Raw genomic sequence first — 23,912 nt, forward strand, 5'->3', positions numbered from 1 at the left:
CAATGATCAAGGTCATTAAAAGGTATTATGCTATTAATTACTGGTCTTAAATTTCTGTTGTGAGTTTAATGGGCAGCTAACGTACAAATGCAGCAACTTCATCAAGAGTTTAAGTGTGAGTTGCCATTTTTGTGAAACTAGAAACAGTGCAGTGAAAATTAGCCACAACCTGTGTTGTTTTGCTATTCACATGGAATTTCGTCCTCACCACATGTTGGGAATTAAGAACAGCATGCGTTTTTCAGACCCATTATTTTTTCAGCAATTTCTGGCCAGTGAATTAGGCAAATTTTGTATGCTTCTTTTAAAAACTTCTTTTGCCCTAATACCATTCCTAACTCCATCTAGAGGAAGGGGCAATCTTGACTGTAAACCATTAACAATCAGCAAATAGGAAGGGCACCACTTTGGAGCCTCCAGGAGTCAAGACTGGTCTTACTTGCTTTTATTTTTCTTTTCTGCTCCACTCCTGAGGCCACTGACTCATGCTGTGTACAGTTCCATGGTTGCCATTTACTCTCTCGTAAATCATCCCAGTGACAATTCTTCATACGTGAACTAGGCTGTGTGGCTGTAATTTTATTAGCATGCTGAGGAAGCCTCTGCCAGGGCCAAATGAGAGTCTCGAGCGAATGGCAGGACCACGGCAGAGATTTTACTGATGGTGGCCAATTGCGAGGTCACCATATGAGCTCCCTCCAGTTACAAATGGCAGCCAGTCTCTCAAAGCTAGTGACACAATCAGACATCTGTCAGCTTGGCAACCGATAACAGTGGCAGCTGGTGATGCTGCAGAGAAGAGATGGCGCCTTCATGTTGAAGCACCCACGAAGGACGGGTAAGAAACTTTATTACTGTGCCAGGACCAAGCAAGCAGATCCCAGGTACTAAAGGGGTGAACCTTTCAGTGATGGATTTGAAACCATGGGGACTGTAGGGGATGGTGGTGATGTGTGTCAGCTTCACCTCTGCCTTCTGAGCGGTTCGAATCACTCCCGCTCCCTAGGTTCTAGACCTTGGACTTATTTGGGGGTTATGACAAAGTGCAGCAGACAACTGGTTTTGGTGCAAGAAAAAAAACTGAGTTTATTGAAGTCACAAATGAACTTATAACTTTAGGATTACACTGAGATCATACAGACCTACAAAGTACACTTAGTTAAGAATGGGGAACACAAGGCATATCGTGGGAAAATCACGCTACTAATCCCCCTACCCTTGTCCCACCCCCAAAACCTAACTAAATTGAACTAGGAGAGGTCAGGGATCATGCTCACCAATCAGGGTTCCTTGACAGTTCGAAATCCAGCCTGGTAAGCCGGTTGTAGTTTTGGGGTACATTCTTTGTGTCCTCTGGGGCCTGCCATCCCCATGTAGTCTTGGTCTGTGGAATCTGCGAAGGTTCTTCAGTTGGGTGGAGGGCGGGGTTGTGGGTGGTCGATCTTCGTGGAGGGCCGTGGTTGCGGCTTTGTTGTCTTTGGTTGAGCCTGCCACCCCGTGCCTCTCGCCGTGATATTGCCTGCGGGCCTGCAAATCTCCAGATCTCCTCCCTGCTTGGCTCAGCTCCCTGCTTAAACTCGGCCTCAACCACTCCCAACTGCTCACTGCCCTGTGTCAGCTTTCAAAACTGCTCACCCTTCTGTGTCCCTGCTCAAAAAAACTGCCTCCCCTTTGTAACTGTCGGCCCAGTTATACTGTTTTTTTCAAATTTCTTATCTCAATCCAAATCAAGGTTAGTTCTTTGTTTGATTTTGGTGGAGTTCCCCAGGTGATTGTTGTCTCATTGTTTTTAATGCGCTCGCATGATGTTTATCATTGTCTTCCTGCCCCTGTAACCAGTCTTGAACTGAAAGCCATTGTATGTGTGGAGTACTGATGGGTTCGCATAATTGCATTGATTGTTGTCTTCCTGCCTTAGTAGTTAGTAGCGATTATTTATGCAAGATTTTTATGGGTTTTAGTTTTGTGTCTTTCTCTGGGTTGATTGTTTTAAAGGGAAGAATGCATATTCTGTCTCCTCTCGTTGTCTGGTTTCAGGTAAAAGCCCAAAAGTCATATCCTTGTTGATGATGTGAAAAATGTGGGAATTTTGAGAACCCGTCAGACAGCCATTGGCACCAGTGAGCCCATCTGTCGGACATGGAGCCTCCTGGAAGGAAGGATCCCCCTTTGCCCAGAGAATCACTGGGAGGTTGCCTTGATGCACCTGGTGGTTATCTCAAGCAGTAGGGGGCCATTCTGATGTCAGTAAAATTCCAGCGGGGCATAAAATGGCTGTTAATAGACCAGTTAATTAGATTAATTGGCCATCCACCACAGGTTGGTGGGCTGCTCGGCTAGCACTGTTCCCATCTTTTGAAATATCCCGTGGTGGCGGGAAGATGTCCTCCCGATGTCTTCTGCCACCATTTTACCAACCCTCTCATCTCCTAGCCTGTGTGTCAACAGACTATTTGATGAGGGGATAATAGACAAGCTCTAATCTCACCTGAAGTCTATGTGCTTTACATTAGGACTCTATGGTTAAAGCTCTCATTGATTATTCTTTTATTAATTGAGGGAACATTAAGGTCAGCTATAATAGCCAACTGCTGTCCCTGTTGAGATCACCTATCTCAGTGCAGAGTGGAAATCAAATATCTATTCTTTGGCTTTTTCCCTTCTTTGAGGCCTAATGTTCCATAGCCACAATGTATTCTACTCGAATACCAGAGAAATGTGTGCTCTGGACAATGATGCCTTTTCGATGCCAGTAAATGGATGAGACTAGAGAATGAAGCCAGCATTCACTATTTTTTTCATTTAATCAATTACTGACAAAAATTATATCTCCGAAATAATGAACAGCTTTTTAATACAATGAAATATTTCTTGTGTTGAGCTTTGACTTGTGCAGGATATAATTCTGTATGCAGCACTTTGGAAGTTTGCTTCTTATTCAACACCAAATTGCTATAGATTTTGAAACTTTTGAACTGAAACAAACTGTATGTTCACTTAGTGAATAAGGAACTCAAAGGTGTGCATTTATTGGGGTTGTTAACATGCCAGTGATTGTTTGGGTGCAAGGGAAGAATTGCATTCTTAAACAAAGAACAGAGAGGTAGCTTCCATGCTCCATTAGTAGATAAAGAGTAATCACTGTTTTAAATACAATTTCCCCTGATGGGTTAATGGTAAACGTACTGTGCAGTGTTGTATTAAGCCACACAGATCAGATGGTTTGGTCTCAGGCCTGTGTTGGGTTAGATGATCTCAGACAGATTAGCAGTTGGGGTGCTTCATTTGATGTCAGTACCACTGAATTAAGGATGAGAAGAAGTAAGTAGCCAGGGTTCCCATTCAGTTTGCTATCCTGCCTAAAATGTCCATGGATTTCTACAGAGGAAGTATTAGTGTTCAGTTCTTCACCCACAAATGTTGAATAACCTGCCTGTCCTCACTTTTTAAAAAAAGGCTGTGAATGGGGTCTGTGAAAATGTACTTTGGAATTATGCGAAAATCTGCATGTGTTTTTTGACTAAACAAGTTTTCTTTGTTGCCTCCTGTGTTTCCACCTTTTGCTACTCGAGAGGTTACAGTAGCTTTTTTTCATCATAAGCATCAACGGTGTCTCGGTGGGTAGCACTCTTGCCTCAGAGTCCAAAGGTTGTGGGTTCAAGTCAATTTACCGCTGACACTTCAGTACTGTGCTGAGGGAGAGCTATGTAGATGGATATGCAGTCTTTTGAATGAGAGCTTAAAGTGAGGCCCTGTTTGTGCTCACAGCTCAATTTAAGTGATTCCGCAGCACTATTTCTGAATAATCAAAATGACAAAAACACATTATCTGACCATTAACACTTTGCTGTTTGTGGGATCTTGCTGTACACAAATTGGCTGCTCTGTTTTCTGAATTACAGCAGTGACTATGCTTCACAACTACTTCATTGGCTGTGAAGCACTTTGGATGTCCTTTGCTGGTGAAGGGCACCATTTAAGTCTTTCTGTTCTTTTCATTGTGCCCAGTTGGTCCTTCTGATTTGCAACTATAGACAATAAGGGTTAGGAGGCTGGTGTATAACAGGGAGGGGCTGTTACCATTTTATTAATGCTCAGATGGAATAAACTCTGACATGATATACTAACATCAGTATGTAACACTGAGATGATAGCTGATGGACAAAATAGGCTGTTTGTCTATGCTGTAATATTCTATAATTCTTACAGCTCCCATCTGTCTCCCCTTCCTGTGGCGCTCTCCCCATAGTCAGCCTCCAGTGGTCTGCACTGAGCTCACCCCCATATCTGTATTTATTCAGTACACCCCCTCCTTGCCTTTTCTTACATTACACATAATTTACTTATGCTCTTGAATCATTAACTCTACAGTCACAGTCATGCCTGCACTAACCTAACCTTCACACAAAAAACTTCAAACTGGAATTTGTGGATCACAATCAGGATTGTGATCTGATTTTCTTCTCTCTAACTCAGAGATATTGATGTTAGCTTTAGCACCCCACTGCCATCTTGGCTGAGATCAATTAATACAGTATTGACCAAGAATTGGCCTTCCTGAGCTCCATGGGATAGACTTTAGAAATTATGGTCACAGTGTGAATTTTGTCCTCGTGGCCCCAATAATACATTGTGTTTTTCTGTTTGAAGCACTATGGCAGCAGTGTTAATTTGTAAAATCGCCTGTCCATCTCAGAACCATCTTATACAGTGCATTGACTCACTAATCTCTTGAGGAATCACCAAGAAAGATGAGCTTGACTAAAATATGTAATAATGGCTAATATTCATGATTAGGAAATTACTGAAATGTAATAGTTAGGAATGCATCTGTCTATAATATTTTATATCACAATTACCAAAATGGAGCCTGCTGAAACAGGCTTGAGAATGTGTCTGTTTATTGAACTGAGCTTTGTTCCTTCTGGTCTACATGAGTTGAGTTATATAGCACTTGAATAATGAGGGACGAAACAAAGTTAAATAGACCAACAGCAGACAGAAGCACATGAAGTCAGGATTAAAATCAATGTTCTGATTGAGTGATTTCACATCACAGGGATAAATAATCCTGAATTGATTCTATAATGGTGCACTGTGGATTTTTGCTATCAAACTATCAGACTCCCCCTTTCTGAACACCTGGTATACAGTAATATACAGATCATGTTCAGAGTACCATGTTATTTGAGGATACATGAGAGGTTTGTAGAAAGAATTAGTATTCACAGTAATTTAATTGATAGGTATTGAGAACCTACAATGCTGCCAGACCAGTCTTCAGGCTTTCATGCAGCAGAGGTACATGAGCCAACACTTTCTCCATGATCTTTTAGAAAATACCGGCCTAAAGTATATTTTATGACATCTGATGTTTCACATTTTCAGAGAAACAGTCCCCGGACCATCCTAATAGGGGTTCCTCCACTCACTTGCCTGAAATCTTGTGAACACCACAGTCCTTTCGGGTAATGTTCTGCAAAAAAAAGTGTATTAAAAGAGATCTTAGTAAAGAAGGACTTATGAAAAAAGTGGCCACGAAATGTTTACAGATTTTCAATGGCTGAAATGATTGGTCACCAGGACAGCAGCTTTCTGTAGCATTATTTCCAGATACTGGTAGAAAAAAAATGTCCATTTGCTACTCGTGCCATTGACAGCTTCATGTGAAACGTACCAGGCCTGATGCAGACAGGACCCTGGAAATCCTCAATCGCACACTGACAGGATGCTGTGGAACAGAATCAGGCATTTTGTCTTCTGTTGCTGTCATTGGCATTAATTCCTTTTTATTTGCCATGCTGAAATTACCTTTCACCCTACATACCAGTCTGTGGTCATTTCTTTTAGTGACTTGAATAATTAACTGCGTATCTAATGGAATAATTGAACATCCACCTCCAAATAAATCACTATGTGTTTGTTATTTCACAACTTTCCTTTCTTACTCCTTGCCTGTTGAAGATGGTGACATACACCACAGTACAATTCCTTGGGCTATCCTGCGAGAACCAAGGTAAAATGTGGCTCTTGGTGAGCTATTCAACTATAGAAGCATCACTATAGATTCTGGCCCTGTGATTTCCTAATACACACCCACAGACATTCACTTTTAGAAGGAGCCACTGTCTTGTGATTAATTGTTAGGGCAGGAACCTTGACGGATTTTTTGCCCTCCCTAGCTTGGGGACACCAAGGCCAGTTGCAGCACCTCCACTGTTATTCTGATTGAGATCAACTAGTTTAGGATTAAACCACGGATTAAATAAATCACCACTTGTTACATGCAAAACCACACCTTGATAATATATCCCACCAATCTATCATTTTATATATTTATAGTGTGTTGAATGGCTGATGTTGTATCACAGTAAATCAACTATACAAGTGAAGGGAAACTTGTAATTAAAAACAATGGATGAATGTTGGAGGAGGACAGAAATTACAGGTTAATTCTAGTACACACTGTAACATCAGAAGGTGAAAACAACAAGGTCATTTGTTTCAGACAATACAGTGAATACTAAATATGTTGTATAATGTACAGTTTTGGAAATATGGCACAGACACTTCAGAGGAACTTACAAGAAAATATACATTCTTTTAATGAAATCTTCTAAAAATAAGGATAAGCCAATACTCACTGATAAGACAAATTTTGCTTATCTGTGAGGCAACTACTCAAATTAGTCAGTCTTAGGTTCCATAATTTTACTCCATACTTATTCTACTGTACAGATTTATCCTGGTCTGAGTCATATTTTCTAAATACCAAAACAAAAGCAAGTTGAGAAAAGCATCACATAACATTTTTACTGTAGAATATATGTTTTAATATATATGTTTATATATGTGAAATACATTAGGTCATGCGTTCTTTAGAATCTGTTTTCTCTTGCTAATTTTCACTTTGCAGCAATACTGACATTGTCCAATAAATCTGGAATAACAGTGTGATCTGACGCCTGGAGTTAATGCTGTTTGGTGTTTGGGTCTTGACTCTGCACGGTGTATAATGCCAGTGCAATGTCAAGCAACAGTTCAGAGGGTTCATTTGAGGTCCAGGACATTTTTAAAATCTGCTTGGAGTCAATTTAAATCTTGCCTGCAATTTCAAAACGTTTACATTTGGAGAGATCCCTGTGTTTTCAGGTAACCACGAATGTCCAGAGTTGTTGTCTTGACAGAGAAATTGCAGTCGCAGTGAAACCATGTATGTTAGTCTGGACCTCAAAACTGCCGTCACCCATCTCAGTATGATGTAGCTTTCTTCTGTTCAGGGGAAGAAGGAAAAACACATTATAGGGCCAGCTTTGTACTATGCAGAGAATGTAACAAGCATCAATAATGTTGTCTGTTCACTACTCCAGGGTCATCCCTCAGTTTATTTTCCCCCCTAATAACCATCTTTTTCAGCAACCCCTCCCCTGCCGCTTCTGCCCTCATTTCCAACAATTGCAAAGAGCCCATGAACTTCTCTGTTAGAATATTGAAATCATCTATTCAGCTGATTTTGCTATCTTTCTACTTCCCCTTGCCCGCCAAGCCAAACTTTCCTGAAGGTTCTCCTACCCTAACCTCACCTCTCCCTCTAGTTCCTCTTCTATTTTCCCTAATGTCCTCCCAAAGTTCCACGACAGAACTCCTCTTTTGACTCTATTCCCACTAAACTGCTAACCACTCAACTTCCTTGCCCTTATGCTAGCTTATATTGTAAAAAGTTCCTTCTCCCTTTCAAATCTGCCCTTATCAATCTCCAAAAATCCACTCTTTACACCTCTGCCTTGCAAACTAACATCTAATCCCCAAGGATCTCCCTTTATTCTCCAAAGTCATTGTAAGTGTTGTTGCCTCCAAAATCTTCCTTTCTGCCTTCCTTTCCACAACTCTGTTTGAACTTCTGCACACTGGTGTCCACCCCACATTACAGCACTAAAGCAGCTCTAATCAGTCATGAATTGCAGCCACTATGACTGGTGTTTTTATAAACAATCTCTTCTCATTCTTCTTTACTCATTGCAACTTTCAACACAGTTGACCATATTGATAGGGATTGTCTTCAGCTGGCTTTACTCTTGTTTATTCAGTCATAGCCAGGGAATCCTCTGCAATAACCTCTCTTCCCACTGCAATCCTGGAATCCCTCAAGCATTTATCCAGGGCCCCCACCATTTTTCCTCTACTCACTGCTCCTCAGTAACATAATTGAAAGCACTACATCTGATTCCCATAGACTCATGACACTTAATACTCCATCACAAAGGCCACCTACTTCCATCTTTGTAATATCACCTATATTTGGCTGTGTTTCAGCCCAGCTACTTCAGGAGCCCTCATTCATGACTATGTTATCTCTAGATCCAATTATTACATTCCTCTCCTGGCAACCCCCCACCTTCCACACAACATAAACTTGACCTCGTCCAAACTCTGCTGGCAGCATTCTATGGCACACAAGCCGTGTTCACCAGTTACCCCTATGCTTGCTGACTTACATTACACCAATCAACCAGTTTAAAATTCTCACCTTCTTGTTCAATTTCATACATGGCCTTTCCCCTCCTCATTTCTATAACCTATGTAGTCCTATATTCTTTGGATCTCTGCATTCCTCCAACTCTGGCCTCTTGTGCATTCCCCACTTCTGTTGTCCCCACCTTTAGCCTGTGTACCTTCAGCTGTCTAGGCCCTAAGTTCTGTAATTCCCTCCTTAAACCTCCTGGCCTCTTCAGTGTTCTTTTTCCTCCTTTGAGATGCTTTTTAAAACCTATTTCTGGTCATCTGACCCAATATCTCCCACTTTGGCTTGGTGTCAATTTTTGTCTGATTAATCGCCTGGGTGTCACACTTTAGAAAAGATGTGAAGGCATTGGAGGGAGTGCAGCAAAGATTCACGAGAATGGTTCCAGGGCTGAGGAACTTCAGTTATGATGATAGATTGGAGAAGTTAGGACTGTCCTCCTTGGAGAAAAGAAAGCTGAGAGAAGATTTTTTAGAGGTATTCTAAATTATGTGGGTTTGGACAGAGTCGATAGGGAGAAACTGTTCCCACTCATAAAACAGCCACGAGTGAGATGGCACAGCTTTAAAGTAATTGGCAAAAGAAGCTAAAGTGATATGAGAAAAAACTTTTTCATGCATCAAGGGAGTTCACTGTCTGAGAGTGTGGTGGAGGCATGTTCAATCAAAGCATTCAAAAGGGAATTAGATTGTTATTTGAAAAGGAAGAATGTGCAGGGTTAGCAGGCGAAGGTGGGAAAATGGAACCAAGTGATTGCTCATTTAGAGAGCAGATGCAGGCACAATGGGCTGAATGGCTTCTGCATTGTAACAATTCTGTGATTCTGTGATGTGCTTTGGGATGTTTAACTATGTTCAAGATGTTATATAATTGCAGGTCATTGTTGTGGTCTTTTATCCATGATCCTGGCCTGAATCTTTCCTTCAATGTCAGAACCTCTATTTCCAACCCTAATTATACAAAAATTACAAACTTACCTTCCTCTGAATTTCTAGGACAGCCTTTCGATGGAGCATCCTGCAGGACTGTATCAGTGCAGGAACCCTCAGAGGGTACAGTGGAGAGAATTGGCACAGAAATCACATATCCCTTTTTCCAGCACTAGCTGCCGTATTTTGGTAAGTAGAGTTTAAAAGCTTCTTTCAGAAGCTATGGAGAGAAGGTAAGTGGATATGGGGATACGGTGGGTAAGGTATGGGGTAAGGTGGGTAAGGTAAGTGGGTGAGAAGATAGGGTGGGTGAGGGGGTAGGATGGGCAAGGCAAGTTGGTAACAGGATAGAGTTGGTAAGAGGATAGGCAGGTTGGCAGATGCGTAGGTGGTATGTGGGTAGGGTGGAAGGATGGCAGGTGGGTGAGGTGGTAGGGTGACAGATGGGGAGGGTGGCATCATGCAAGTGGGTAGGTGAGGTGGGTTGGGGGTAGTTGGGCCAGGTCAGGTCAAGAGGGGTTGTCAGATTGGTGGCTAGTCAGGTTGGATTGGGGAGGAGTTGAGTGGCAGGGTCTAGTCAGGTCAAATTGGAGAGCCAGGGGTTGATTCAGATGGTGGGGGCTAGTCAGGTTGGATCAGGGGCTAGTTAGGTCAGGTCAGAGGGAAATTTGGCTGGTGGGAGCTAGCCAGGTTGAGTTGGGGACTAGTTGGGTTGGGTTAGGGTGAGTTGAGGAGGGAGTGGGTTTGGAGGGAGTCGGTGGTGAGGGCTAGTCAGGTCGGGTTGGGGGCTAGTCAGGTCAGGTAGGGGAGGAGTTGGGGGGGTCGAGGGGAGTTGAGAGGGGAGTTGGAATGGTGTGAGTGATTGGGGGCAGTCTGGTATATGGTTACCCAGGAGCTAGACTAGGGATTTTCTATCTAACATTTCCTGGTAACTATCCAGGTGAACAAGTCGGAACTGTCCGAGGTCTTTGACCCTAACTCAGAGTTCAAACTGCATGGGCAATTCCCATGGAGTTCTTATGTTGGGACTTCCAAGGGGTCCCAGATATGCCCAGCTTCTGTCCATCCGGAGACCGGAAGAACTGGGCCCGTGGTTATTTGTATCTAGGCATGACCTTTTTTTTGCTATTTGTCATATGCATTGGAGCAAGCTAAAGCATTCACATTCAATCCAAACATAGCACCGTCGACACAAATAGCCCCATTTTGCATTTGTGTGAGTTATTTAACTTTGGAGGACAATGAGTCTACAAGCTTAAATAAAATCAGAAAATGTTGGAAATATTCAGCAGATCTGGCAGAGAGAAACAGGGTTAATGTTTTGAGTTAAACATGACTCTTCAGAACTCCAGCATCCCAGAATTTTGCTTTTTATTTCAGTCCACAAGCTTAATGCTTTACTACCTATAAGATTAAGACTTCTCACACAGGCCCATTTCATATACAGATTCCTCTGGGAGCTATACAATGGTTAAAACTGAATAATTTTGCTGAAGGTATGATGCAGTGTGATCCATTCAAACCTTTAATCTGCTAATCAACTTTCAGATATGACAGTGACGCTGCTCTTAATCAACCCTTTACTTTATAAAGAAAATATTTTATTCGGAATCGAAGGGAGTATACGTTTTAAACAACTGACTCAGCAAATTTCATCTGTCACATGGATTTGCATAGAGTTGTTTAACCGCAGTCAGCTCAGATTTGCTTCCTGTTCTAAACAAGCCCGAATTTGCCCGCAGATAATTAACAGAAAGACAATGAGGATAAACTGGAAAACTTGGGAGGATGAGCTACCAATCGAAATCAATATTATTCAAGAATGAGTGAAGAGAAATGGGTAGATTCTGTATAAGGGAAAATGAAGGAAAATCGAAAAGTGTTGGGAATGTTGAAAAGATAGCAACGTAGGGCGTGGGCAGATTCAGGGCGTCGCTGGCATCAGTGCATGCAAATCGGCTTCAAACATCTCCAGGACTCCCAGGTGACAGCGTCTTCCTGAGAAGGATTAACATCCTGAAAGAGGAACACGCCATAGCATATAGTCCAATAGGAACTACTTCTTCTCGAAAAAGAAGTTATTTTTACTTGATTGCAAATGCTGGTCTGAGGGCACTTCCAATAGTTAGGAAGTTTAATCCTCTCTTAGAGTTGAGTGAAATGTTGACAAGTTAAAATATGACAGAAAGCGAGTTTCCGTTGAGAATCCTTTTTAAAAAAATGTAAAACCAAATTTCACGGAGTCCCATTTTATAAGGAGTATTATTGAAGACTAGAAGTTTGTAAGAAAGCCTGGTGTGTCCTGCATGACATCAGAAGGAAAAAACTTGTCATACTGACACGATACTGAACCGGGGACACAGACTGAGGTACAGGCACCGGCTGTCTCGCCAGGACAAAACTCAGGGAGGTTTCATTGCTCATCCTCCCTCAAATGACAGGTCAGGGTCAGTAACTGGAAAGCTGCAGCGAGTCTGTAACTCTGTAATCACGTTACTCTGGGCAACGAAGGGTTACTGGGGGTATCACAACATACATAATCCCTGATAAGATCAACTCTACTTTTGATAGAGAGGAAAATCAAACGCACGGTTTGAACCTCCGATAGGAGTATTCTTATCGGGAGATGAAACTCTTAATCTCAAAATAGTAAAGGGGCACGATAGTGTAAGTTATATAATTAGAAGTTGCATTTAAACGGGCTCAAATTTATACTTAAATAATTAAGTTGCAAATATTGAATACTTGGCTTTCCCAATTAAAATTCATGCGATGGAGATTTTTAAAGCTGCGTTTTGCACTTGAATTAGAAAAGAGTTAATCAGCTCAGCGGAAAAAGCGAGAGAGAAAAGGTGAACGCTTAAGTTGAGAACAATGCTCCTTTTCTTGTGGCCAAGATCTTCCCCATGAGCAACTGTTGAGACGTGATTTCCACACAGATAACCCGCCAACAGCTCTCTCTCGCTGCAAGCTCGCCCAGCTCTGGCTCTTTCTACTGTCAGCCTGTTCTTTTTTCGGCTTTTAAAAAAAAAACAGAAGTGTGGCGCCCCCTTCCCCTTTCCTGAGAGGGAGCGAAGGGAAAAAGAAAGAGCAAATCAAAAAAAAAGCCAAACAAGTCATTCCGGGAAGGCTGTTTTCTGTGTGCAGAGAGAGAGAGAGAGAAGAGGCCCGATGGCGATGGTCGCAGCCCATTGCTGGTGTGTAAGTGTGTTGTGGGGCGGCGCGAAGGCAAAGGCATGTCCGCTGTTTGTATTCGCGCTGAATGGTGTCTTGGAATGACGTAATGCCTGAAGTCGGGGTCCTGACAAGCGATAACATTTGTGATAAAGGCCGGATTGAGCCAGAGCCCCCTTTCTCTCAGACATATTAAACACACACACGCACAGACATTACACACAGAACCTCCAGTCAGACAGACACAGGCAGCGCGTTTGAACAACCGGCTCAGGCTGCGCCTTCCCCTCTCCTTTCTCTCTCTCTCTCTCTCTGTCTGTCTCCGTCTCTCTCTCTCTCTCCAAAATCTCACTCTGCAAAAAAACTCAGACGGTTCATGGCTCTCACCAAAGCTCCACCATCTTTCCAGCTGCAAAGATTATTGCCATCAAATCAACAGGTAAGAGAGAGAGAGAGAGTAGGCGAAAGCTCGCCCCGAGATTAAAGGAACAAAGATCTCTTACCGATTTTTGATTCTCTTCGCACAGGCTCTGTCTGTCCGTCTGTGTGTGTGTGTGTGTGTGTGAAGGGCAGCTCGCTGGCTTTAGATATTTGTATTTATTGATTAAGGTAATACTTTCAGTTTGGTTCAGTCAACAGATCTCTTTACATTTTTTTCGAAGAAAAGAAAGAGGCAGACTTCTCAGATTTCACATACATTCCCATTTCCCGTATTTGTTGGGTCGGGAGGTCACTCGAGCAGGCATGAGAAATGGTTCCTCGTACGTGACAGTAGCCTCCAGTAGCCTTAAGGGTCAAGTTTAGCAGGAGGAGACGATGATTTCAAGTACGTTCGGGATACTCGCCGGGTTTCGCCTTTTTTATTGTTGTTGTTGTTGTTGTCGTTGCGCTGCCGATTTAGCGGGAAAATGGGAATAAAAGAAATGGATGGCGTTAAAAGTGTCTTTTCAGTTCCAGATGTCAGAGTGAAAGATCCCGTTCTGAATCTATCTGCTGCGCCAGGGAAGTTTGTGAGTGACGTGGCCGAGGTAACACGCTGAAATGCATCTGAGTGGACTATTTCATCCCTATTTGTCCAGATTAAGCGGCGTTTATATAAATATACATACATATTATAAAATGCAGGAGAGTAGAAAGCTCTCCCCCCACCCATTCTCTCCCCCCCCCCCCCCCAAACACTCTTCTGCAGTCTTTCCGACTGTACGAGTCCTTTGCGGCCCATCTGGCGGGACCCGGGAGTAACATGGTTGGAGTAAACTTTTTAAAAAGTTGTGTTAAAAGTGTGTGTGTGTATGCTGAGTTGAGTTGTATCTGTGTCTATGTGGCTAGACACCATCCTCCGGTGGTTTAATTTCTCCAGACAGGGACTGACAGTTTTTTTTTCTCAAAAATCTCGGATGCAATGCCAAGTAAAAGCTTTGAAAGTACAGACAGAAGTAATTGCAGCTTTTGACTTAAAGGGTTGCATTGGCTGACACGGGCAGGATGGGCCGTTTGCGTTTTCTTAGCCACACACAGTAAAATGTGGCACCAGTAAAACCCGGCTTATTATGGCAGTTAGTTTAGGATGTGTCGTTCAGAAGTGCTATTAAAATGTTTCCTGCTGATCGGGGCTGGATGTAGCCGGCGAGTTCTGTTAAAAGCTGTTTTGTGATTGCTGGTGCGTTTCATCTCACTACAACTTTGACACATCTCGCTTTTGTTTTGATTTGCACTTATTCGTCCTAACTGTGGGGATATAAAATTGCTGCATTAGCACGCCGCAATCGCCCCTCACCCCTCCGCCCCTCAGCTCCCCCACACCGGCCCCAGATTTTCAGGCAATAGTTTATTAGCTGTTGGTTTCTATGCTGCGACAAAGTTGGAAATTCGTGGAACTTTTTATTGTTTATTTCTCCCCAAGTGCCACTTAAGATGTTTTGAGCCTCAGAATCCTGATTTACAGGATTTGCAGCTTTCGCTTAATCGGGGAGTTGGACCGAACGGTTCTTGGGTGTTACTGTTTCCACTCGTGCACTTTCTGAAGGCGTTTCATTAGAGTAACTATTGTGTCTGACAAGAACGGCAGATGTAATCACTTAACGAAGCCACTCCAAATGAGTTTTGTCACTCAGAGGTACAAAAGTGTACATGGCACATATGAACAGCAGGGCTAATCCGGTAAAATAACTGTTCAGAGCGTTTCACCATTGACATTAAAGCGTTGATGTCTGATAGAAGCTTTCCAAAAATTTAAAAGGTACCATTTAATGGAGGCCAATGCTGGTGTGGTTTTAAAAAAGAGCTTTCAGTTGTATTTGTGAAACTGGCTTTGAGAAAAATCTCCACTACCTTGAGTGGGCCCGGACTGTTCAGTAATACTGTGTAAAGTGAATGTCACGTTTGCATTCACATGAACTATGAGCCTATTGAAGGCTGATCTCTTTGCAAGTCTTTGTGTCCTTATCACAGGAAATGTTGCGGAAAGCAGTTGTTCAGTCGAGTTCCTAGCACGTGTTGATTAACGATTCTTGTCTCCCAGACGTGATCACTTCTGGCTGAGTTTTCATTTGAAGAGCAAGAGAACGGTCTCAATGGCAAATTCCCAATTACGCCAGAGCACATTACAGCAATAGTATGGCTGTGTTAACAGCATAAATAGATAAGATAGAATAAGAATAGATAGGTGGGTTAGCTTGCAATGATCACTCTGCTATAAGGAATATTGTGTAATTTGATGTTATGATTAATGGCAAGTTTATACAGTGCTTGATCAGATAATGAATACAGGCATCGCTGGGCCAATCTGGCGTGTGTGGAATGAACAAAAACTTGTATTGATTTACCACCAAGATCTGTATTGTACTATATCAGCCCCTTAGCTTCGCAATAATATAAATTAAACCACAATGAAGGGCTGAGATATTGAAATACAGTTGCCAAAATAATATCCTTATGGCGGGTGGAAAATGCAATTTACTTGATCCACTAACAGCCTGACTCTGAATTGCTTGTTGCAGGGACAGCTCTCACACATGTTTGCATCAATAGCTAGGATCACTTTTTTAACATATAATTTTGTTAACATATTTTATATGATTCATAATCACGTGTGTGAATTCCCCTACTAAAATGTACAGTAAATAGCCACACACGTTTTTTTTAATAGCTCTTATGTTTGCATATTTATTGGTAATATCAGTGCATCATGGGGAGGGCGTCGTGTTGTGCGCACTTAATTGCAGTGCACAATGTGGTTGTTTATACTTTGACCATGTGACTGGTTATAATGGCAGTGTCCAGCCCAGAAACAATTTGGGACTTGCTAAAGTTTGCTCACAGAGCCAAACTAGCAATGCGCATGTTCCCCCGAATGGATATGAGCGGATCTGACTATATATTTATTATAATGCCAGTACATCTATAGAGTACATAAAGTAAGCAAGGAGTCTCCAAAGTTAGGGCTGCCCTTGATGGGCATTGGTGGAAAAAAGTTGGTTGTTTTGACTCGAAACGGTGTAAATTTCCACTTAAAATGTCTTGCTGTCATTCTAAACCTGTTGACTTTCAGCCTACAACATCAGTTCCTGGCTCTTACACACTATTGAAGTGAATATTCGTTCAAGTTTAGGCCATCTGGAGAGATTTATTGGCACCAACATAAATAAGAGACACTGGAAAGTTGTGGAATATACACATTTTGGGAGTCAGCGTGGTGGGATAGTCGAAAAGGAAGATTAATTGTTTGAAATGTTCGTTAGATAACAGACCAAGCTCACGGCGACTGGCCTTTTGAAATCTTTGGAAAGTTTTTTTTTGTGTTGTGGTAGTCACAGTCATCTAATAAAACTTATTCAAGCAGATGGTCTGTGACGTTCTTCCAAAGCTGTGCTTTACCGAGTTACCCATTTTATTTGCAGTTTCTGGCTTATTGTCAGGACACGTAATATAGAGAAAAAAAACCCACCCTGGCTGGCTTTTCGTGGCTGATGATTTTATACTTGGGTTGGTAAACGTTCCTCAGCGTTAACTAAATACCATCAGTACTGAGAATTTGCATCAAATATAGTGTCTGCCAAGGAAAGAGCTAACGTTGAAATCCACGTCAGAAGGTAGGCCCGACCAGCACAGACTCGTTGTTTAAAGGTCTTGATTATTTTTTGAACAGCCATTGAGATTGAGGAAGCCTACCTTGTCCCCTCCCTCTTCGGAATGAAGAGTGGTATTATCCACATGTTCCAGTGATTTATTAAACTACTTACTGTGGCTGGAACATGTTAACTACTAGTTACCATAGTTATTGTCACTGAATAGGCACTAGTCGCCGGGAACAGGGAGTCAATTCAAATTTATAGTCAAAGTACTTGCCTATCGGTTTTATTAATTCATTCGAAATAAATAGAAATGCCGACATGCGAAGCCGACATGGGATAAAGCTGTTCATATTCTTAAAGGAAAACAGATCCTTTTAAGTTATTATTTCAGGGGAACGATGGTAAACGGCTCTATTCCTAAAGAAAACCTCCATCCATCTGTCAGTCATCCACATCATTTTGATTTGCTTTGGTCTGTCGGAGGGACACTCTTTTAAGGTCTTTAGAAGTACAGTTTGGAGCACTGCAAGGTATTCTCCTGGAAAGTCGCAGACTTTCCTAAGGGGACTGTTAGTGCTTTAATTCGTTGAAACGAGAATGCGAGGAGGCCGGGCTCCCTGTACTTTCACCGATAGGAACTTTAAGCGAACATTTCATTGCTGTGACAGTTTTCTTTAATATATTTATAGGTCTCTAGCCATTGAGATACAGTGTACGTACACACGCAGACACTACATGTAACTGCAATTACAATTTTCTCAAGGAGATTTAAAGTAAAGCAGATGTATTGTGGGTTTAATTGTTACTGCTGGAGAGATGCAGTGGTGTTTGCTTAAGAACTCCTTTCCCCTCTTCTGTCAAAATTCCACAATAGATTCATCTGTGTAAACTTGGGTGGGTCCGTCCCGAAAACATATCCCTGCAAAACTATGTAAATAACCACAACAAAAGCGTGAATAACTTTTTTTAAAAAAAGAAAACGGATTAGGATGACACGGAAACAGAGCAGTATCTTAGAAGTGTTCATCCACATAAGGGAAAACCGCCTTTGCGCTGCTCCAAGTTTAGCCAGAGAGCTGGGCAGCCTTTCTCTCCAATCTTTTGAGATATTTCAATGACCTTAAGAGAAGCATGTGTTCATCTGTATCTTTCTCTTCCGCACAGATATGGTCCGGAAAAAGAATCCGCCACTGAGAAATCTTGTGAGCCAAGGCGAAAGTGAGAATTGCCAGGTCTCTCAGCCAGAAAGTGCCGTGAACCCGGAGGCTGCAAAAAACTCAGGACTGCCGGATCTCATGCAGGAACACAACAACCAACAAGATGCTTTAGAGTCACTTAACAAGGAGGAACTTTGTCTGCGTGTCGCAGACGTCGCCGGCATCAAAATCGACTTGAAAAGCCCCGCACTGGGCGAAGGGAATGGCTTCAATTATGAAAGCCACAAGAAGGGAGGAAATGTTCCATCCTTCCCGCAAGATGAGGTGACAGACAGAAATATGTCTGCTCTCTCATCTCAGGCTGCTGCTCGAGTCTGCGAGGCCTGGAAGTCTCCTGGTAGATCAGAACCAGATGATGGCGATGGCAGGAGCTGCAGCGTCTCTGGAAACCTCTCGGAATTAAACCACAGAGCTCCAGAGTCACCCCAGAGTGGGCGGGAGAAAGGGCAGCTGCTCGGGGGGGACCCAGCCGACCATCAGAGCTCAAGCCCGGGCTTGGTGCCTTTAGAAAACTCTCAGGTGCTTTCAGATTGCACTGTTGCGCTTGATCAATCCAAAAGTGAAAACCTGACTGATAACCCAGACACGGCGCCCCTGACCCCAGAACTGCAAGACTTCAAGTGCAACATTTGTGGTTATGGCTATTATGGCAACGACCCAACCGACTTGATCAAACATTTCCGCAAATACCACCTCGGGCTGCACAACCGCACCCGCCAAGATGCGGATCTGGATACCAAAATCCTCGCATTGCATAACATGGTGCAGTTCTCCCAGTCCAAAGACTTGCAGAAACTGAGCCGAAACGCGGGCTTGCTTACTGGGATGTTGCAGGATCTGAGTACTCAGCGACCCGCCCTGTTAAATGGGACCTATGATGTGCATGTAGGTATCTCAGCCTAGCTGAGCCCAACCTCCAAGACTTGATACAAACCTTTTCCAGGCAGGTTAGGATCGGGATGCGCTGCCTGGGAGGGTGGTGGAGGCAGGCTCAACTGAGGCTTTCAGAAGAGAATTGGGTCCTTACCTGATAGGGGGCGGGGGGGGGGGGGGGGGGGTGGTGGGTGGGGGTGGCAGTGGAGGTGGAATTGTCTCTTCAGTGGACCAGCACAGACACGACGGGCCTCATGGCCTCCTTTTGTGCTGTAACCATCCTGTGATTCTATGGTATGGCAAGTGGTACAGATAAAACTCTGACTGGGCCGACCTCTTTATAAGGAATATCAATATACCGCAGGGTGGTTGGGGGAAGGGCGAGTCATCAGTACAGTGGGATTTTAGATAATCATTGGAGGTACAATGAAAACATGTGGGGATAATCCAAGTAGAGAACATAGTATGTGGCACAACTGTATTTAGTGTCAATGATATAAAGTATACAGTGACAAAGTCGAACAATATTAATTTCACACCACTGGTTCACTGTGGCTGAAAATACATCTTTTTCTCCCTGTAAAAATATCTTTGTTTTCACCGAATGGTTAGTGTATTTTGAAATCCTACAATTAACTGCAGAAGCCTATCGCCACCCTCGATACGAATTTTGCTAATTGGGATAGATCCTGATCGTTTTCATCTAAAAAGCTATTTACATTTTATTGCAGTAATTTGTTTACTGACTATACAGCTTGCAAATCGGCTCCGAAGGTCGCTGTTAAACGGATCAGACAACATAAACACCATTTCAGTCCATTACTGTTAATGAAAAGCTGTCTCCACTTAATTAATTCATTTTTAATATCAATTTGTCTGTAGTTGCCGCTGAATGCTCACTTCAGGATTCACTGCAGTGAACTAGCTGGTGATGACACTTCTAGAAAGCAACCGAACTTAATCTTTTAGCAATATTATTTAGACGTGTCCGATTCGCACACTTGTCAGTTCAGAGAAAACAATCGTTTTTTCTTTGCTGAGGATTTTTCTCCGAATCTTTGGTTTCTTTTGGCTATTTGGTGCAGTTTCCTAGCTATTACATAGGTTGCTGCATTGCACAGCTACATGTGGAACCGGCAGGACACTAATAACTGAAGAAATCCTAAATAGGAAAGATTAACGGGCAGTTCCTTGTTATTAAACAATATTTTTGAGGCAATTATCTATTTGTTAATTTTTGTGCCGTTTGATGAACACTTTTGAACTAGTTTTAAAGCTATTTCCCCTAAGCCGAACATTTGACCATCTATTTTATCCAATGTTGGAATCAATAATAACTCAGAAAAGAACTCAACATCTAAGGCCTGTGGTAAACTTCAGAATGCAGGGGGAAGAAAGTTTCAGTTTAAAATAAGGAAGTAGCAGAAAAAGAGAGCCTTGTTTATGAAATCTCACTATTGGCATCAAACGTGCACAACAAAAAGACATGCATCGTTAGAGAGTTGGGATATTCAGAAAGCATGAAATAGGCAATTAGATTTTTGAAAAGTTGCTCCGCATAAGTTAAATTGGAGGTCGTTCTCCGCCCCACTCGCCCCCCTGCCATTACCGAGTAGTTACAGTCACCCTGGCCATGTCCGTCTGTACCCCATCACAGTATCATTGAATTAGATTTTTTGAGCCCGTCAGAGTGCAGTTTTAAGTTCAGTCCTTCATCACCGTATTAATAGGCCACACCCAGTGCTTGTAAAATCGGTTCTCAAGATGCTCTTTCTGTAACTAATGACTGCAAACTATTATAAGTCTATGGATGCAGCCAATAGCACCTTTAATCTTCATTAGTTATACCAATGCTTAACTTTTTACGTCAGTAACCTCGACTCCCCACTTTAATTTGTTAACTTGTGCCATTGAAAGGGTTAATAAAAAAGAAATGAAGACCATTTGACCAAAAGGGTAGCTGTGTAGTGCCATTTCGTTCCCCCTTTTCCTACTCTGACTATACAACCGTTGTCACACTTCTATTTTTGATTTCTTATAAACAATGGTAAAGAGATCATGAGAATAGCAGGAAGAATAACGAGGCCGGTTGATGTACGGAAACATCTAAATAAGACAAAAATTGATAATTGGGACTAATAAGCACTCTAAACCAATAGACATTCATGGCGACAGTGTACTGAAACGTTACAGCTTGTCAAACTGTCGGTATCATAAAGTTTACAAATAACAGCGACGGAAGGTGATATTTTCTGGGAAACGGCCACATTGTTGCTGACATCTCAAGTTGCAGAGGAAAGCACATTTGTCTTTTGTTTCCTTTTTTTTCTCCAGGTTACTTTGGGAGGAATGTTCATTGGCATCGGACGCAAAACACCCGACTGTCAGGGGAACACCAAGTATTTCCGGTGCAAATTCTGCAATTTTACATACATGGGCAGTTCTTCGACTGAACTCGAACAGCACTTCGTATCAGCGCATCCCAACAAAGTGAAAAGTGTGCCTTCTGCTCTAGAGTCGGGGAAGGATGCCAACAAACCTGAGAGAAACGCCAGCAAAGGCACCCCCGTGACAGAGCGCCACTTACCTCGTCCAACAGACCCAGAAGACATGGGCAAATGGCAGGACAAGTCCACAATTAAGGCCACGGATGACACCCCCATTGGCTACTCTGTGCCCATCAAATCGGTGGACACCTCCAAACAGAATGGCATGGACGCTACCTGTTACTTCTGGTGTAGGTTTTGCAGCTTCAGCTGCGAGTCCTCGGACACCTTAAAGCTCACGGATCATTATAACAAACAGCACGGGGAGGATCAGCGCACTAGCTATTTTACTAGAGATTTCCCGGACAAAGTTGGCAAGCAGGGGCCCACACTTCACCAGAACGACTCTTCGAAAGAGCGTCAGGCTCTCGGGGCTAATAAATTCGACGGGGAATTCTCGGTTAAAACGGAGAAAGGCACAAGCTCGGCTCGAAAGACAGACGCCACCAAGTCAGCGGAGGAGAGCATGGTCACCAGTTATAACTGCCAGCTGTGCAAATTCAGGTACTCCACCAGTCATGGGCCGGACGTGATCGCTGTGGGACCCCTGCTCCGCCATTACCATTACATTCACAACGTTCACAAATGTACCATTAAACACTGCCAGTACTGCCCCGGGGGACTGTGTGGCCCAGAAAAGCACCTGGGGGACATCACCTACCCGTTCGCTTGCAGGAAAAATAATTGCTCCCACTGCACCCTGTTGCTCTTGCACTCGTCCCACGGGATGGGAGGGAGTGCCAGGGTTAAGCACCAGTGTGATCAGTGCTCATTCACAGTTCACGATGTAGATGTGCTCCTGCAGCATTACGAGACCATGCACAGCTCTCACACCCCGGGCAAGGCTGAGAATGGCCAACAGGGAAGTGACGGGCAAGTGACCAGCGAAGAGGCCGAAGAGCACTGTTGTACCAAATGCGATTTTGTTACTCAAGTAGAGGAAGAGATATTCCGACACTACAGGTAACATTTTAAATGCTCCCCTATCTGATGAGTTGTCTCTGCACTGAACCTAAACTATGACAGGGGGCGGGGGCTTAAAAATTAGTACCGGGAAGAAGAGGTACCCAAAACATGCAAAGTTTAAATAATCTCCCTTTGAAAAACATCAAAACAGAGGAAATCAGATGGATTGTTTTTGGTGATGCTCTATCGTTACTCTGTCATCAGATTATGATAACTAGCTACAGTTCACTAAGATAGCTCGGTGAGTTTTGAAAACATGTCACCAACGCAAACCTTAGTGCATGCTCGGGTATGCAGTGTATGCAAGTTGGCTGCTCCTTAGGCTAGAACTAACCTCGGTTATAACTGAGGTGAATCCATGAAACGCTGTAAAGGTTAGAATGATACTGACTTGCTCTCCTCAATATTGGGCGTTATCTCTTCGTTTGGTCCAACTTCCCTGAAGTCCAACAGATTTTTAAAAAATGTACTTTATCTAACTTTAAAAGTTTGTCAACTTTAAAAAACACACACACATTGTGCGGATTCCTGTTAAAAACGTTGCAAGGAATGGATGTTGCTTTTAACTTAACCCTCAAGTTATCTTTTTGTGTGCCTTAGGAGGGCTCATAATTGCTACAAGTGCCGCCAGTGTAAGTGGAGCGCCCCGGGCACTCAGGCATTACTGGAGCATTTCAACACAGCCCACTGTGCGCTCCCGGAGCCGCCGGCGAGCAGCAGCAGCACCAGCGGTGGTGAGTCCCCACCTCCAGCGGCACCAGCAACCCCCACAGCCGGCACCAGCAACCACAACTCCCTGGGCGGCGAGCAGGAGATGCGGCACCGCACTCCCACCCCGCCTGACAGCGGCAGCAGCAGTAGCAGCCACCCTCCGCCAGCCGCCGAGGAGAAGGAGGGGCGAGGCTGGGCCGACACCTCCAGGGAAGACACGAGGAAGGCAGGCTGGGGCGTCAAGGAGGGCGCGGCGCCGGGGGAGCCGCACAAGGGCAGCCCCTACCCGGCTCAGGCTGCCCTCGGCCTCCTGAGCGCCTCCCCCGGCGGCAGCAGCAGCAGCGGCGGCGGTCAGGAGAGCCACAAGAACAGCCGCAGAGCTGTGGAAGAAACAGATGCAGGGCGGCCGGTCTATGGGATGCAGGCCGCCGACCCCAAGGGCTTCCCAGCTGGGGTGCAGCAGCTCCCGGGGGCAGGAGGAGGAGAGCGGGACAAGCCCCGGGCCCTCACCCCACAATATCCAACAAGCACCGAACTCAACAAGGCGAGGGAGGAGTCACAGACTCTACTGCGGGTAAGGCTGGCTTCGGTTACTCTCAACTTGTTGCTTGTTACCTACATATACACACACACGCACATGAAGATGTAAGTGCATCCCATGAACTGCTTTTAAAATGATACTTCCACAAAGGGACATTATTCGTTCTAATTTATCAAACCCTGAGACACACTGTCAGAACACATTGGTGAGCAGTCTGGAGTGAGGAGCATACTCAATGCCTCTAATTCAGGAACAGAGAAGGTTATTGAACAGCCCCTTCTCAACTGAGATAGGCCGAAGCTGGAATTTTCTTGGTCGACATGGTTCAGTCATTGAAGAACTAACAGATGACCAGAGCAGA

The 23,912-nt window shown here is 43.6% G+C and overlaps 1 protein-coding gene and 1 long non-coding RNA gene across 6 annotated transcripts in view; one reads left to right on the forward strand and one right to left on the reverse strand.

Annotated features, from left to right (window-relative positions):
- Positions 1 to 6,809: 6,809 nt before the first annotated feature.
- LOC121279106 lies at positions 6,810 to 13,311 on the reverse strand. Its single transcript, XR_005943328.1, has 2 exons — positions 13,128 to 13,311; positions 6,810 to 7,272 (listed from the first exon to the last, which is right to left on the reverse strand). It is a non-coding gene; the product is annotated as an uncharacterized LOC121279106 (long non-coding RNA).
- Positions 11,513 to 23,912, forward strand: part of trps1 (trichorhinophalangeal syndrome I) — a 190,573-nt gene continuing 178,173 nt past the window's right edge. The window contains exons 1-5 of one of the 5 annotated variants that reach the window (XM_041190042.1): positions 13,287 to 13,450; positions 13,576 to 13,652; positions 17,862 to 18,799; positions 21,122 to 22,296; positions 22,900 to 23,584. In XM_041190042.1, coding sequence (XP_041045976.1) covers positions 17,864 to 18,799; positions 21,122 to 22,296; positions 22,900 to 23,584 — 2,796 coding nt within the window. In that variant the 5' untranslated portion in view covers positions 13,287 to 13,450; positions 13,576 to 13,652; positions 17,862 to 17,863. Of the gene's footprint in view, positions 11,892 to 12,332; positions 12,652 to 12,850; positions 13,064 to 13,286; positions 13,451 to 13,575; positions 13,653 to 17,861; positions 18,800 to 21,121; positions 22,297 to 22,899; positions 23,585 to 23,912 lie in introns of those variants that run through there. The other 4 variants (XM_041190040.1, XM_041190043.1, XM_041190041.1 and 1 more) reach the window with 4 other exon arrangements.

Source organism: Carcharodon carcharias, chromosome 6, assembly GCF_017639515.1.
Source record: "Carcharodon carcharias isolate sCarCar2 chromosome 6, sCarCar2.pri, whole genome shotgun sequence".
Taxonomy (NCBI): Eukaryota; Metazoa; Chordata; class Chondrichthyes; order Lamniformes; family Lamnidae; genus Carcharodon; species Carcharodon carcharias.